The 14,177-nt window shown below is 32.6% G+C and overlaps 1 protein-coding gene across 6 annotated transcripts in view; it reads right to left on the minus strand.

The window, feature by feature from the left end:
- Nucleotides 1–13,527, minus strand: part of LOC123555744 (cilium assembly protein DZIP1L-like) — a 31,809-nt gene extending 18,282 nt beyond the window's left edge. For 4 of the 6 annotated variants that reach the window (XM_053548601.1, XM_053548604.1, XM_053548605.1 and 1 more), the window contains exons 1-11: nucleotides 13,411–13,527; nucleotides 10,556–10,816; nucleotides 10,043–10,114; nucleotides 9,281–9,346; nucleotides 8,436–8,573; nucleotides 7,603–7,851; nucleotides 6,914–6,967; nucleotides 6,176–6,385; nucleotides 4,041–4,148; nucleotides 1,573–1,683; nucleotides 1,081–1,164 (exon numbers count right to left, since the gene is read on the minus strand). In XM_053548601.1, the coding sequence (XP_053404576.1) occupies nucleotides 1,081–1,164; nucleotides 1,573–1,683; nucleotides 4,041–4,148; nucleotides 6,176–6,385; nucleotides 6,914–6,967; nucleotides 7,603–7,851; nucleotides 8,436–8,573; nucleotides 9,281–9,346; nucleotides 10,043–10,114; nucleotides 10,556–10,816 (1,353 nt within the window). In that variant the 5' untranslated portion in view covers nucleotides 13,411–13,527. Of the gene's footprint in view, nucleotides 1–731; nucleotides 777–1,080; nucleotides 1,165–1,572; nucleotides 1,684–4,040; nucleotides 4,149–6,175; nucleotides 6,386–6,913; nucleotides 6,968–7,602; nucleotides 7,852–8,435; nucleotides 8,574–9,280; nucleotides 9,347–10,042; nucleotides 10,115–10,555; nucleotides 10,817–13,410 lie in introns of all 6 variants that reach the window. The other 2 variants (XM_053548602.1, XM_053548603.1) reach the window with 2 other exon arrangements.
- Nucleotides 13,528–14,177: the final 650 nt, after the last annotated feature.

Consider the following 14,177-nt stretch of genomic DNA (forward strand, 5'->3'; position numbering starts at 1 on the left):
TGACCAATGACATGGCTCCATTCTTAAACTGGTCTCTTAAACTCAGTTCTATAAACTTGAAACCTGTCAAATTTATAAACGTAACTAACAGTCTGAAATTCAGACCAACCTGAAGAGTGGGCTGCTATAATCTAGCAGTTACCTATCTTTTTAGTTTTGAGCTATCAAAGTCTTATTCTCATTATCTGATAAATATACATTGTACTATAAAATGAGTTTTAAATAAGGTTGTATATACATCAGACATCTAGTTGATTTCTTTAAACAATGGTCCTTGTAAACATGACATTGCAAACAGCTCAACAGGTTTGCTGATTTTCAAAAATAAAAACATAAGCAGAAAAATAATCAGGGCTTTTTTCCAAATATGGGAAAGTTTTTTTTTGTAGAAAATGAGCAGGTTGCCTTTCTTGGCCACTTTCCCTTATGAGGAAGAAAGCTCCTGTCAGTACCTGATACCATGAAATAGCTAGGAATTTGGTTCAATCTGACTAAAGTACTCAATCTTCTTAAATGTAAGCTATGTGTAGAATTAATAGGAGATGATTTTAATCAGACTGACTTTGGTTTAAACTCCATTACAGCTTTTTAATATAACATACTTCTACAAAACACCAAGATCAAACACAAGGCAAAATGAAGTGTTAACATGAGGGAATGCAGTTAACTGAAATCAGAATGAATGTTAATGAAACTGCTTGGACTAACGGTGAACAAATACAGTGCAATACCTTGGGCCTTTTTAAAACACTTTTGGGTAAATGAATACCCTTTTGCTGTAATGAGAATGAGTTAGATAATGAAACGGATGAACTAATAAATGGAAAAGTGAAAAAGTGAAAAACAGCAAAACTGCAAAATAAAAGTGATACCATAACATTGATTTAGTGTGTGTGCATGTAATCTATAAACATTTCACAATAATATATACAATATCAAATGATAGTTAAGCTATTTCAAGACTCAAATCCTGGCATTGATATTTCCTAGTCTTGTTTGTGCTATTTTTATCAATTTCAAATGATCAACCACACTTGTGTGAATACACATGCTCCAATACCATGCTGTACATAATTTTACCTTCTGTTTCTTATCATCAATCCCTTCATCCTTGGATGATGATGAGTTTGATGATGAAGCTGATGATGAAGCTGATGGCACTTTCTATAGCACATATATTAATACGTAAATTAGTACTTGGAAATCCTTTCACAAGTTTTGGAAAAGTAATACATAAACTTTCTAGTTCTTAACTCTCTGATCTTTCTTATGGTACAAACTTGACCACATTATGCAGAAGTGCTTGGGGAAGTTAAGGTTTTATGGGCATTTTGCTGGAAAAGGCATATATAACATAGTTTAAATGTAAGATTATTTTCTGACAAAAAGGATCATGAATGGGTTTTAATGATAAGAATTAACTCAAATATGTGAATAAGCCCTGGAAATAACTGTCGAAAGCAATTCAAGTCAATGGTAATGGACTACAGACAAACGTCTGTTCACCCAATCATAAATTGTTAAAACAGCCCTCTTATATGCAGACATGCCTGCAAGTAATGAGTTACCTACCCTGATAAGCTCTTCAACTTCTTCTTGCTGCTGTTGTACCAAGGCAGAGTTCTCTCCCTTAGCCTTTCTTGCTGACAGCTCTCGGCTTGTTTTCTCCAATGCACTATTCAACTGTAAAATTGTAGGAAATAATTATTGATTTCAATCTTACATGGTAAAATGAATTATCTACAGTACAAGTAAAGGATAGGCAAACCAGAAACTTCTTCCTGGACATATTTATAGTAATAAAAAATTGTAATTGGACAAAAATATGTAATTTAAATTTCTGAGGTCAAGTTCTGTTTGCTTTAAATGCAAGTATGGCATTTAAATTAATTTGTTCTTATGTTTTATTGAGACAGTGGTGCATTGAGTATATGCTGTAACTGAATGAGGCTACAGCAAATAAACAATCATTTTTCCTGTTAAGTTTGATATTTTGTGAGGCTAAAAGTTCCCTTTTCATAAAATTATTGATTTGAAAAGTAGAATACTGTATAGCGGGTTAATTCTGCGGGTTTTTATTTCTGCTAAATCTGTGAGCCGAGGCTGTCACGCAGAAATAAATTCCGCACATTTAAACTATCAGCAGAATTTTTCGACGCAGAAATAAACTTGATATTTCGCTTAATATAAAACCCACGTTATCTTTATCTCACACGTTTTTCGTCTGCTGTCAAGTTATTCACACCGTATCATTTGTGGTTGATTGCTTTTGTTATTGTATCAATCTATTGTCCGCAAATGAATGGTTACCGTATCGGGCGTGTAATCTTTACAAGTGTATATCACAAAACACTCTAGGTTTATAAAAAGTTAAACAGACTAATTAATGTGTGTTGTAACTGAATGGACTGTGAAAAGACTATGTACTAGATTTTGCATTTGTATATATTTGTAAATAAATCGTAAATTTTTCTACCAGCAGCGTTACATTTCATGAAAATGTTTTTCAAAATGAATTACCTGTACTAGACCTACAGTATTTATTTTTAACTCTGATTTTTTATCATGCACGGTAATGAAAAGAAATCAGATTTAAACATAAATCAGTTGCTCCAACTTCAATGTCCTAGATTCCGACCTAGATAATGCCACCAAGACATAACTGACGAGAACGATATGCATTTGAGTCGTTAATTATGATGTAGTAAATGTGATAGCTATTTCCCATGCACAGAATTTACTTCCGGTTTATGCAAACCGCAAAAATTAATTCCTGCTTTTCTCTCGGTCGCAGAAATAAATCAAAGGCCTGAATGGCCTGAGTCGGCTAATGATTGATGTACTGACAGTATAGTCTACCAGTTTCAGTTTGTTTTTAGTTTTTTTCTTAAAATTTCATAACACAGCTCGATATTTACCCAAAATATTATATCCGGATACGATTACACTTTTCTCCAGTTTGAACAATATATTTTACAAATTGTGATGATACGAAGACATTTAGCAGCAATTGGCAGTATCTGACATTGAAGTTTACAGTTAAATTACCTCTTATTTAATTCTTTTCATAAAAAAGTTGTTTCGTTTCCTGAAAGCAGCCAAACATAGACGATCTACTTTCGATTTTAAAAACTACAAGAAAATACAATTTAATGTTTCGCCGATTTGTTTATTTCTCGAAAAATAAGAATTAAAATCATTTTTAATATCAGTAGTAACTAAACAAACCAGTAAGAGCTTCTTCTTCCGATAATTTATCCGTTTACTGACTGCAAAATTCAACCCACGCAAAGTTTATAGAAATCATACGATGCGTGTTTACGTTCAATGTGGGAGAATTAAGGCTGATCGGCTATGTTACCTAACGCATCCAGACGATTCAGATTTTGTTTTTAAAAAAGCATTGTGTGCGTTTCTGTAATTTTATATACGTTTTTATATGCTTAGAAATTATTAGACATGCGTATTTGCATTATTTCTATACGTAATTTACGCTAATACGCATCTTATCTGGAGCCCTGTGGAACTATTTTTTGTCTTTCGCTGGATGTTACCCAAGCTTTGTAAGCCTGCACAATTCTTAAAATGCACATTTATGCTTAATGAGTTACATTCGAGTATTGCACAATTACAAGTCATAAATATGACAGATTACATCGTATATTGGTCATAGCAAAGGGAATTGACACAACTTAACTTCATTCGTGCAGTGAACTGTTTGAAGTTTGAGAAATCTAATGGAACTACATCCCTTCACTGTGTTATTTGGTCCATTTAGAGAATCGTTGGATAGCAAGGACTCGTCAAAAGGCTTTCAGCCTTTAGCCGACTCAAAAACGCAGAAATAAACTAGGCCCATTTTAGGACAAAACAGCAGAACTTTTTGCCCGTAGAATTAACCCGCTATACAGTAATTGTGACATATGTCATCATACATGAATTTTTATTACAGTAACAGAACTTTTATGAGTATTATTTTCAAACATACATACAGTTGGTGGATAAATCGGAAACAAAACCCAATTGAAAATTTCTAATACCTTTCTCAGGTCATCAGCATGTTGCTTTTTCATCTCATTTACTTTCCTCTGCCATTGTTTATCTTGTCTATCTATCTTTGACTGGACTGAAGCCTCCACATTGTGCATCTACATAAACATTGTGACATAGGTACATTGTATTACAATGACTTTCAATGCAGTTTTTTATGATAAGTAGCATCATTATTTGAGGAACTATCGCTGATTTAGCTTAGTTTGCCAAATAGACTGAGCAAAAACTACTTTCCGATGACATTCTGAAAGTGTAACAGTATTCGGATAGTACATTTTGGATACATTTTTCTAGAGTGTTATAGGAGTGATCGTGTTTGTAAACAAATCCATTGTATTTTCTATTTTTAGAACTGATAAGACAAAGACCGGGTGGGCCGACGCCGAGCGTCCATGTTTTTTGTAAACAGTGATGTTTTTCTAGCGGCTTAAACTTTCTTAAAACACAAATAATATCAATAATTTTTTGATCAATGGAAAGTGTATAAAACAAGCAATTTATTGATTACTTTTGATTATAAATTCGAAATTAAATGGATTAATTATGAAGGCTTAACTTACAGTGTTTTTTCAAAATGTTTGGAGGATCGCTACGCCGCTATTAAAATCTTATGTCATTTAAAACGGATATTCATTTTAAAAAGATATTTAAATGGGAAAATATGAAAATCCTAAGCATTCCAAAACTTTTTTAATTTTTAAAATCCATAAATGAGCGAAAAAGTTATTAAAAATTAAAAATTCAGATCCCATACACAAACGGTGTAAAAACATTTGTTTTACCCACTACCAGATAAACAGGTATTTATGCGTGACGTAATGGCGATCTCTCCTATAGCACTGTTCTGTTATTAAAAATGAAATGAAATATTGAAGAAAAACCTAATTAAAATAACATGAATTTTGATAAATATTACTTTACAATATGAGACTATATGATCTGAGACTGACATTTTTATTATGCTGTAACATGATCTTGGGTTAATTGTTTTCTTAGGTAAAGATCTACGTATTACTGAATAAAAAAAATATAGTAAATTATATTGACGTGTTGGGACAGGACTCCTGTATTTTGGAAAAGGACCCTTCAAAATTTGGGCCCAAGGGTCCTGGGACTCTTGGGTTTTCGGGTCTAGTGGAACCCCTGCATTGTATTTAAGTATTGTATACAAATAATACAGCTGATTTGGGTTAAGGCACGGACACAGTGCAGGTATAATATTATGGCACCAAACAGGACTAAAAATTTTTGTTCAACATCTCATTTACATCAAAATAAAAATAGGAGGTATAGAATCAAAACTTTTATATGTGCAAGAATCAGAGATACAGAAAAAAACAATATCAGGCCCTATTAGTCTCCTCTTACAGTCATGCAAGGGTAAGACAAAGTCTTTGTATACACATGTTATCTCAGAACCTCATGGGACACACACAACAGAACTGAAAATCTTACAAAGATGAAAAAATCTATGTTTTTATTAATCGATTTAACACAGAAATGAACAAGAGCTGTCACTAATGGTGACAAATGCCCCCCGCAGCACCTTGACCTTTGACCTGGTGATCTTGACCTTTGACCTGGTGACCCCAAAGTCAGTACAGGTCGTGTACTCAATAAGTAAGTACTATCAGCTTGTGAAGTTTGAAGGTCCTGGGTGCAGTGATTTGCGAGTAAAGTGCCTTCATCAAAAAGTTAACGTTGTGACAAACGATAACATAAAATATTACGATTACAATAGGTCTGAAAAAATAAACAAATGGGGGGACATAATGAGTAGAAGAATTGCTTTACTAAGCAAGAGAATTCCAGTAAAGCAAGACAAGTAAGTTAACAGCAAATAAGCTTAACCATACATTTGTCAATAAATGCCTACAGAAATATGAAGAAATCTTTCTCTTTACTTCAAAACATATCTCTATGAAATCAGAAATAAAACTGAGGGATTATATTTTCTCAATTATTTCTTAATAGCTAGTCTTAAAAAACTCCAATTATATTACTTTTAATGGAAAAAGTTACAGTTTATGCCGAGATTAAACCTTATGTTATTTAAACTGTTCCTAAATTTCTTTAAATTTTGTTCGAGTGAAGATATTTGATACTAAAGTAAATGAAGTACCTGATCTTGTAACTGTTCTTTCAACATGGCGACCTCCTCTCTTTGTTGACGTAACAAGTTTTTATCCTCTTCGTCATCCTGAAGTTCACCAAGATTTGACCGTTTCTTCCCACCTCGCATCTCATTGAGAACCTGTTCTGATGCCTGGTATTTCTCATTCACATCATGTAACTCTTTCATAAACATTTCTTTCATCCTTTCCATCTCGTTCTGAATTAATGCAGAAATAATATACATGTTTACAGAATATCCCACATCACAAAACAACATATCAAATAAGATTTTTTTTACTGAGAAGGACAAGGCCTGTCTGAGAAAACTTATAATTGTTTAAGCTTTAATACAGTTTAATACGATTTTCTATGTGTTTTAACTTTTATGAATAGAACTAATGTAACTACCAAAATCAAGGATAAAAAATGGGACTCAGTATTATAAGTGATGCATCTTTTAGTGAAGTAATTACAATAATAATGCCTATTTATTCATCTTAAGGAGACATCAAGCTAGATATTGAAACGTATGAAGGTTGCACATAGGTCTTTCTACTGGAACTACTACTCTTTTACAAGTTAACAAGGTAGTATAAGATCATTTTCACATGAAGGGTTTGCTCCTATCAGAATTCAAACCAGCAACACTGAGAAGTGAATGAGTCCAGGTAGACACACACATTTAAGTAACTTAAATAATGCTTTACCAAACACAAATGCAAACTGAGCAGTGGTAAGAACCTACTTGTTGTTCTGGCGATAAGTCCTCATGACCATGTTCTTCAAATCGCTGTATATTCTACAATATAATGCATGCTGTTTATAAACTTTTCTGTTCACAGATTATGAAAAATACATATGAATGCCAGTGTTAAAGACACATACAGGTTCAGTGAAACAAGGGTAGAGTGCTAGACTCCTGATCCAAAGTCCATAGGTGAAAATCCCGGTGGGAGCTACTTAGCATGAACACTAGTCAGAAATCAACATCATTTAGCAGACTTAACAATAGTTTTCAATACTTTCTCTACAATTAATGTAAAATAAGTAGGTTCTAATCAAACTAATTTAAAAATTAGGAGGATTTCAAGAAAACTTAAAATATATTGCTATGGAAATAAAACAGGTTGTACTTTATAACAACATAAGAAGGGATTGAAATCTACCTTGTACAGTGATATGAGCCGTGCCATGGGAAAACCAACATAGTGGGTTTACGACCAGCATGGATCCAGACCAGCCTGCGCATCCGCGCAGTCTGGTCAGGATCCATGTTGTTCGCTAACGGTTTCTCTAATTACAATAGGCTTTGAAAGCGAACAGCATGGATCCTGACCAGACTGCGCGGATGCGCAGGCTGGTCTGGATCCATGCTGGTCGCAAACCCACTATGTTGGTTTTCCCATGGCACGGCTCATATAATGTTCTACTTACCTGTTTTTCAAGGTGTTTCCTCGCTTTTCTTTCGTGATGTAACTGAGCTTCTGTATTTTTTAATCTTTCTCGGATTTCCTGGAACTCTTGTTCCAACACTGTGTTCATCTTAACCTGACCCTGCTGTGGGGCCATACCCTGTTCCTGGCTTGGGGAATCCTTGCTTGGTTGTCCGTATTCCCCATGACGTCTCTGTATGTGAGACTGTAGGAAGGAGTTGTTCAAGAAAGCTTTTGAACAAAATGGACACTGAAAAAGTAAAAAACAATTATAAGATTAATAAATAATTCAGACATACAAGTATATCTCTCAATTATAAAAGTTTCATTTTCAGTAAAATGAATATTCATTCTACAATGTAGTTAGCATGACCTTAAAGCACTCCTCAGCATCATGTGAAATGTTTAAAAGAGTAAATTCTATGTGTATGCTGAATACTTTCTGTAACAATGTTTGAAAAGATACTTGCTTGCTCTCTAGAAAAGTTTATGCATGTCCTAAATAGCACAACCAAGAGGTTGCAATTTTATGCTTGTATAGATAGGTATGTATGTATTACTATGTAAGATTTTATGCTTGTGCATATATGTGTAAGATTTCATTCGAATTTCAGTAAAACCTGCGGGAAAAAAAGTTTTTCACACAATTTAGACTTACCAAAACCTGATGTTATAAATATAATTATGTAGTTTTACTTGCAGATGCTTACAATTATGTAAAGACATTTACTACAGCTACCCATATATGTACTTGAGACAATTTTATATTATAGTTTCGTCTTATACACCACTATCCACATTCAATTTTCAGTAAAGTTTCTAGAACAGAAATACCTTATTGTAGCTCCCTGACCCAGCATGTATAAGCTGTTGCTGGGCAACCAGCAACTTTTTGCGTTTATGACTTTCCTTCTTAACGGCTGTTAGTTCATCTTTCAGTTTGGCAAGAGTGGCTTTTGTTTCTTCATGCTCCTGAAAATTTAAATAAATAAATCATAAAACATAATGACTAATGAGTAATGTCATTCTTTTGGAAAGTATAAATCAAACTTGATCAAGATTTAAACTCATTAATTTTTTTCTACAGATACAGAGAAATCTGTTTACTGATTAATGTACAAGCAGTATAAAAGAAAGATCTTCAAAATACAAAAATGAAACTTGCTGCACTGGGTTAAACTGATTATAAGAGACTTTAAAGCAACTTATGAACATCTAAAATACTCAGTGAATAACAGTAACATTTTACATAAACCATTTAAAACTGTTAAGTATTTAACAGTTGAAGTCATATGGCTCAGAATATCTATTATTTTTAACTGAGTTCTAAAAAACATCATGAAAAATAAATAACTGGTAAATAAAAAGTGAAATCCTGTGTTTTGTCATTATTCTAATTTCAGGAGAATAAAGAACACTCATGGGATCTAACTTGCATGAATTTATGACTGTGCCAATCCATGAAACCAAATACCAACAAATGAAACTCAAATTTTACTTCCGTCTTCAGAATCTAAAAAAATCTATGAATACACATCCACACAAAATAGGCAATATCAAAGAAATTTTATGTCAACAAACTTAAATAATAATAATAAGCTAAAGCATACAAATTTGTTCTGATGCAACAGTCAGTATATTGTACAGGATAAACAGTTGTTTTCAATAAGAATACTTACTTCATTTGACTTTTTCAGACTCCCCTCCAGAGTAGTCAACTTGGCTGTCAGAAATTCTTGAGAATGCTGAAACAAACAAGTGCTCTCACTTATTTATCTATCAACAAGTATTTAATGAAGCAATTCTTTAACCAATTTCAATTTCATTATTTAGTTCTGAAAAAAAAAATCCCATAAACAAACACAGCAATAAATACAATTTTCACTTGTAACATGTGAAAAGCAGTTCTGGCAGGTGATATACATTTTTGCATACAGTGTTTCTCATCTCACATATCAAACCTTAAATTTGTAAACCAACAGTCCTGTAAGAACACACTGTCTCTCCCTCTAATTCTTAAATAGGATATTACCAGCGACTGCCTCTTTAAATTCTTACATGTATTTTCATATATCCTCAAATATTGTATTACCTTATATCCTTAATCATATTACCATATATCCTCATCAATATAAACATTCTGAGTGATACATTTTCCAAATGGATGTCATTTTAACAAGGCAAATTCAGTTTTATTTTTCTGTAAGTACTGAGGCTTAGTAACTAGACCAAAGGGGGGCACAGGGATTTCAGTACACTAATAATTTTGGTGGTTTACAGCTGCACGTTTTGCAAGAGGATTGTTCTGCAAATGTTATATCAGACAGAATTTCCTGCATGAACAGGAATATCAATAAAAAAAAAAACAACTATTACACAAAAGCAAATTTTCAATATCATAATCTGGAAGAACACTATTTTTATCATGTTTTAATACATACCAATAAATATTCTATCGATAACTGTGCTAGCTTGAAAATCTTTAGGAAGTTTGGATCTACCATTCGTACATCCTGCAATTTTAAAAAATGTCACATTCTACATTAATTATTATTAAAGCATGCATTATCTTCGACGTTTTCAAGAAATCATCTTTTTACTTAAATATCTATGCAAATGAAAGTATTGCAATGTTTAAAAATTGTACATTTTTCATTATTTTATAATAACAAAAAATTTATTAATTTTCTTTTTTTTTATATTTTCCTTTCAAATTTTTAGATGTTCACTTTTGCATTGATGTAAATGAAAAACAAAAAACAGGTTAAAACAGACTTTCAATATCCTTCACTGCATATAGATATTTGGGAAAAAATGGTCTAAAAGTAATACAAATTTAAGTAATATGAAATAATTCATTGTTAACTCTATGTATACATGTCACTTTTTAAAACAAAAAATAAACAGGATAAAACTGATATGAAAAAGAGTTGACTAAAGAACAGATAACATACCAGTTCAGCTTCAATGTTACAGAAGGTTATATTCATAATATTATCTTGAAGGGCATTGAAGTCAAGAGTCCGAGCTACTGCATCTATATCTACTGATGCAATCCTCCTCCAATCTAATTTTTCAAAACGCTTCCGAAATGCGAAACCCCGCCCATTTGTGTCCTGACTTTGTTGAAAGCTTGGGCCAGGGTACGCACTGTCATAAAACTGGCTACTCTGATAATGCATGGCGGAAGGAGGGGGCATGAACTTTGTCGCCATCTGCAACAAAATGAGACTTGCTTAAATTGCTTGAAACATTATTTTCTCCTGGATTTTAGATCATGGCAACTTTCCAATTTTTTTTAAAAGAGACATAAAACTTTTCTTGCCTTTCAGGCGATCATCTTATTCTAGGCACAACACCCAACCTGCTGTAATGATCTAATGTAGTCGTAATTTTTCAAAGTCAAAAAAGGGTCATTACTTCAGTAAAATACATGTAACTGGTCATGACAGTCCTGATAATATGTGAACGTTGATGACAGAAACTGCAGAAGAAGTTGAGTACACATGCACTGACACATGCAGATCATTTGAAGCAATCTTTAAAGTTCTGAAGCTGTTTTTGAATTAAATAACTGATTACATAAACAATCAATCAAGATATAAATTTGAAAGTTTTGCCTTTTTTTTTCCATAATTTAATAAAGGTGACACTGGCTAACACAAAATGAGAGAAGAAATGGGATCTGAATTTCTGCAGAAAGGCAGAGGCTAGGTAGCAGGTTCTGGCTACCTATACCATAGGTCTACATAGCTGGCTCTATATTTACATATCGTATATTATGTGCATGTAAGTCAAAGTAGCCGGCTTTAATAAACTGTATTATAAAGGATCATTATATTAATTAAATAAATTACATTTCTTGTGATTTATTATTTACTATTTGTGATTTACCTGTTTATTTCTCCATATTTATGCACTCATATAATATCATATCATTTCCGCACCTGTAACGTAATAAAACGTAATAGCATTACGGCCCGTTTGATAGCCTAATCACGTTTCCGTAGAATCAACAGTTATCACACAAAATTCATATTTTTTATTACAGAAAATAAAAATGATTGGCCACTGATAGGGGTAAATATGGTGGCCAGGAGGCAAAATTGTTGACCGCTGACCGCAGATGAGGGGTGACCGCTGAAGCGGGTAATAAAATAAGAGTAAAAATCAACGGGGGTGTCACAGACTAACCATTGGGAAGGGGTGACCATTAGGAGGGGTTAGAGTGTATGAGCTCTTTATTCTAAGGCAGCGTATACTAAATGTGAATGATTATTATGTATCAAAAGACCTAAATCTAAAGGATCGCTGACAATGACTTCATATAACAAAAATGTTTTATAATATTATAATAAACAACAAAAATTCATTAAAAACTTTATTTTAAGAATTTATAAACACGCCATTTAAATACGCCGATGACGATAACAACACTCTGATCATTTGTTGATAACATAATAAAATGTTGGCCGATATGATATGAGTGCATAAATAACGAAATAAACAGGTAAATCACAAGATAGGTAATTTATTTAACTAATATAATGATCCTTTATAATACAGTTTATTAAAGAACCGGCTACCTTGACTTACATGTTTATATACGATATGTATATATAGAGCCGGCTACGTAGACCTTTAGTCTAGGTAGCCGGAACCAGCTACTCAGACCTTTAGTCTAAGTAGCCGGAACTGGCTACCTACCCACTGCCCTGCAGAAAAGCTGTATCATATTTTCCAATTAAAAAAACAGAGTCTTATGTCAAATCAATTGCAAAGTAACTGAATATCTTCCTCAAAAATGCCCTGCAAAGAAACATTTAATTAGGTGTTGGCTGCAGTCAGTGGCAGTCAACAATTAAACCTGTTTACAAGTAACTAAACAGGTCTCAGAAAAGTCACAAATTAGCTATATTGCTAAATAGAGCTATAAAACCAATAATTGTTCAAAGTATGTGAATAGTGAATATCAAATATAAAATACAAAATGTAGTTACTATCCAATTCAAATGGTTTATGAGACAATTTTAAGACAAACACAAAGAATGGAGAGCTATACAGTTTCAGTTTCAATACATGTTGCGAATTTCTGCGATTAGTCATATAAATTTGTCTTATACTACGATGATTATCATAAGCGAAAAATTCAGTGATGATTTATCGCAAAATACTGCCGCAGTTAATGACAATGTGAATACAAAGATCTTTGTTTTGTGTTATTTTCTTTCATCTTTGAACCTTTTGGATGTGATTATAACCATTTTGCATCTTATTTTGACATATTTTGCATTATTGGTATTGGTTTTATAGATACTTCTAGCTATATCATAGCTAGATTTAGCTACATATAATTTGTGCCATTTCTGGGACCTGCTAGAGTTATAACTCAAAGCAAAATAATAAACATAAAAAACTTACCTTTATCTACTCCAATGATTACTAAAAAAAACTATAATACAGTCAAATCTACTCCTTAAATTACATCTCAAAACTAATTTTCTAGTGTGAAAAACATGTTTGGGCATGTTTCTCACTGTAATAGGAAAACATAAACAATCAAAATTGCGGACAAAATTGTTTGTGAACAAACTTAGTTACCATGTGTGCAAAACAAAAAGTTATGGAAATACACTAATACTGATTTAAGCGCCGATGAGTATTTCACACCTGTTGATGATACCTGCAACTTGAGCGACCTTGGTAACATGTATAAACGGCTGCCTGCTCGATAAAATGCGGAGATAAAAGTGTAGAAATTATAACGAATGAAAGATTAGTTGCAAGCGCTATAAAAAATACCATGTACCTTTCACATATTCCCTTCAGCAGGGCTAAAAACACTGAAAATAAAAAAAATAATCCCCTTGTTTCAACTTGTGGCTTCCATATTGGAATTCGATAGACTGGCTCAGTTTTTATAGATACTATTATCCGTACTACATACTCCCGTGCCGTACCTACAAGATACAAGATACAAGAATCTTTATTTTGAGTAGGATGTTTTAACAATATAACATTAGCATTAGTAATAAGCCATTTGCCGACTATTAAACAAAGACATAAGAAGCATTTAAAATAACAAAAGCCTGTAACTAAAAGATTAAGTTATGATTATAAAATACATATGGTTTAAAGAAACATGACAAACAAAGTAATTAAGGGTCCATAAGTAAGATAATAAATTATTAAAATTAACCATATTAGACACTATTTTCATATACATATTTAAACGTACACCCATACACATACATATGCATACACATATACATATACATAACATACATATACATATTTACGTACATACATACATGTATGCACTTACCTACACATATACACACATATAAAATACATACACATATAATCTAAAAGCACATGAAATATAGTACATTTAAGCACATTTAAAATTTAAAATCTGTGGGAAAGCTGCTGATCCTGACCAATGGCCTAAAAACTGCTATAAAACTACATGTAAATAAGAAACTGAATTTGCAAAACCAGCACAAAAGTGCGACAGGAAAGAAAAATAGTTTTAAGAAATCAAATATCACCTCAAATTAGATTTGTGAAGAACTG

This window comes from Mercenaria mercenaria, chromosome 7, assembly GCF_021730395.1.
Source record: "Mercenaria mercenaria strain notata chromosome 7, MADL_Memer_1, whole genome shotgun sequence".
Lineage (NCBI taxonomy): Eukaryota > Metazoa > Mollusca > Bivalvia > Venerida > Veneridae > Mercenaria > Mercenaria mercenaria.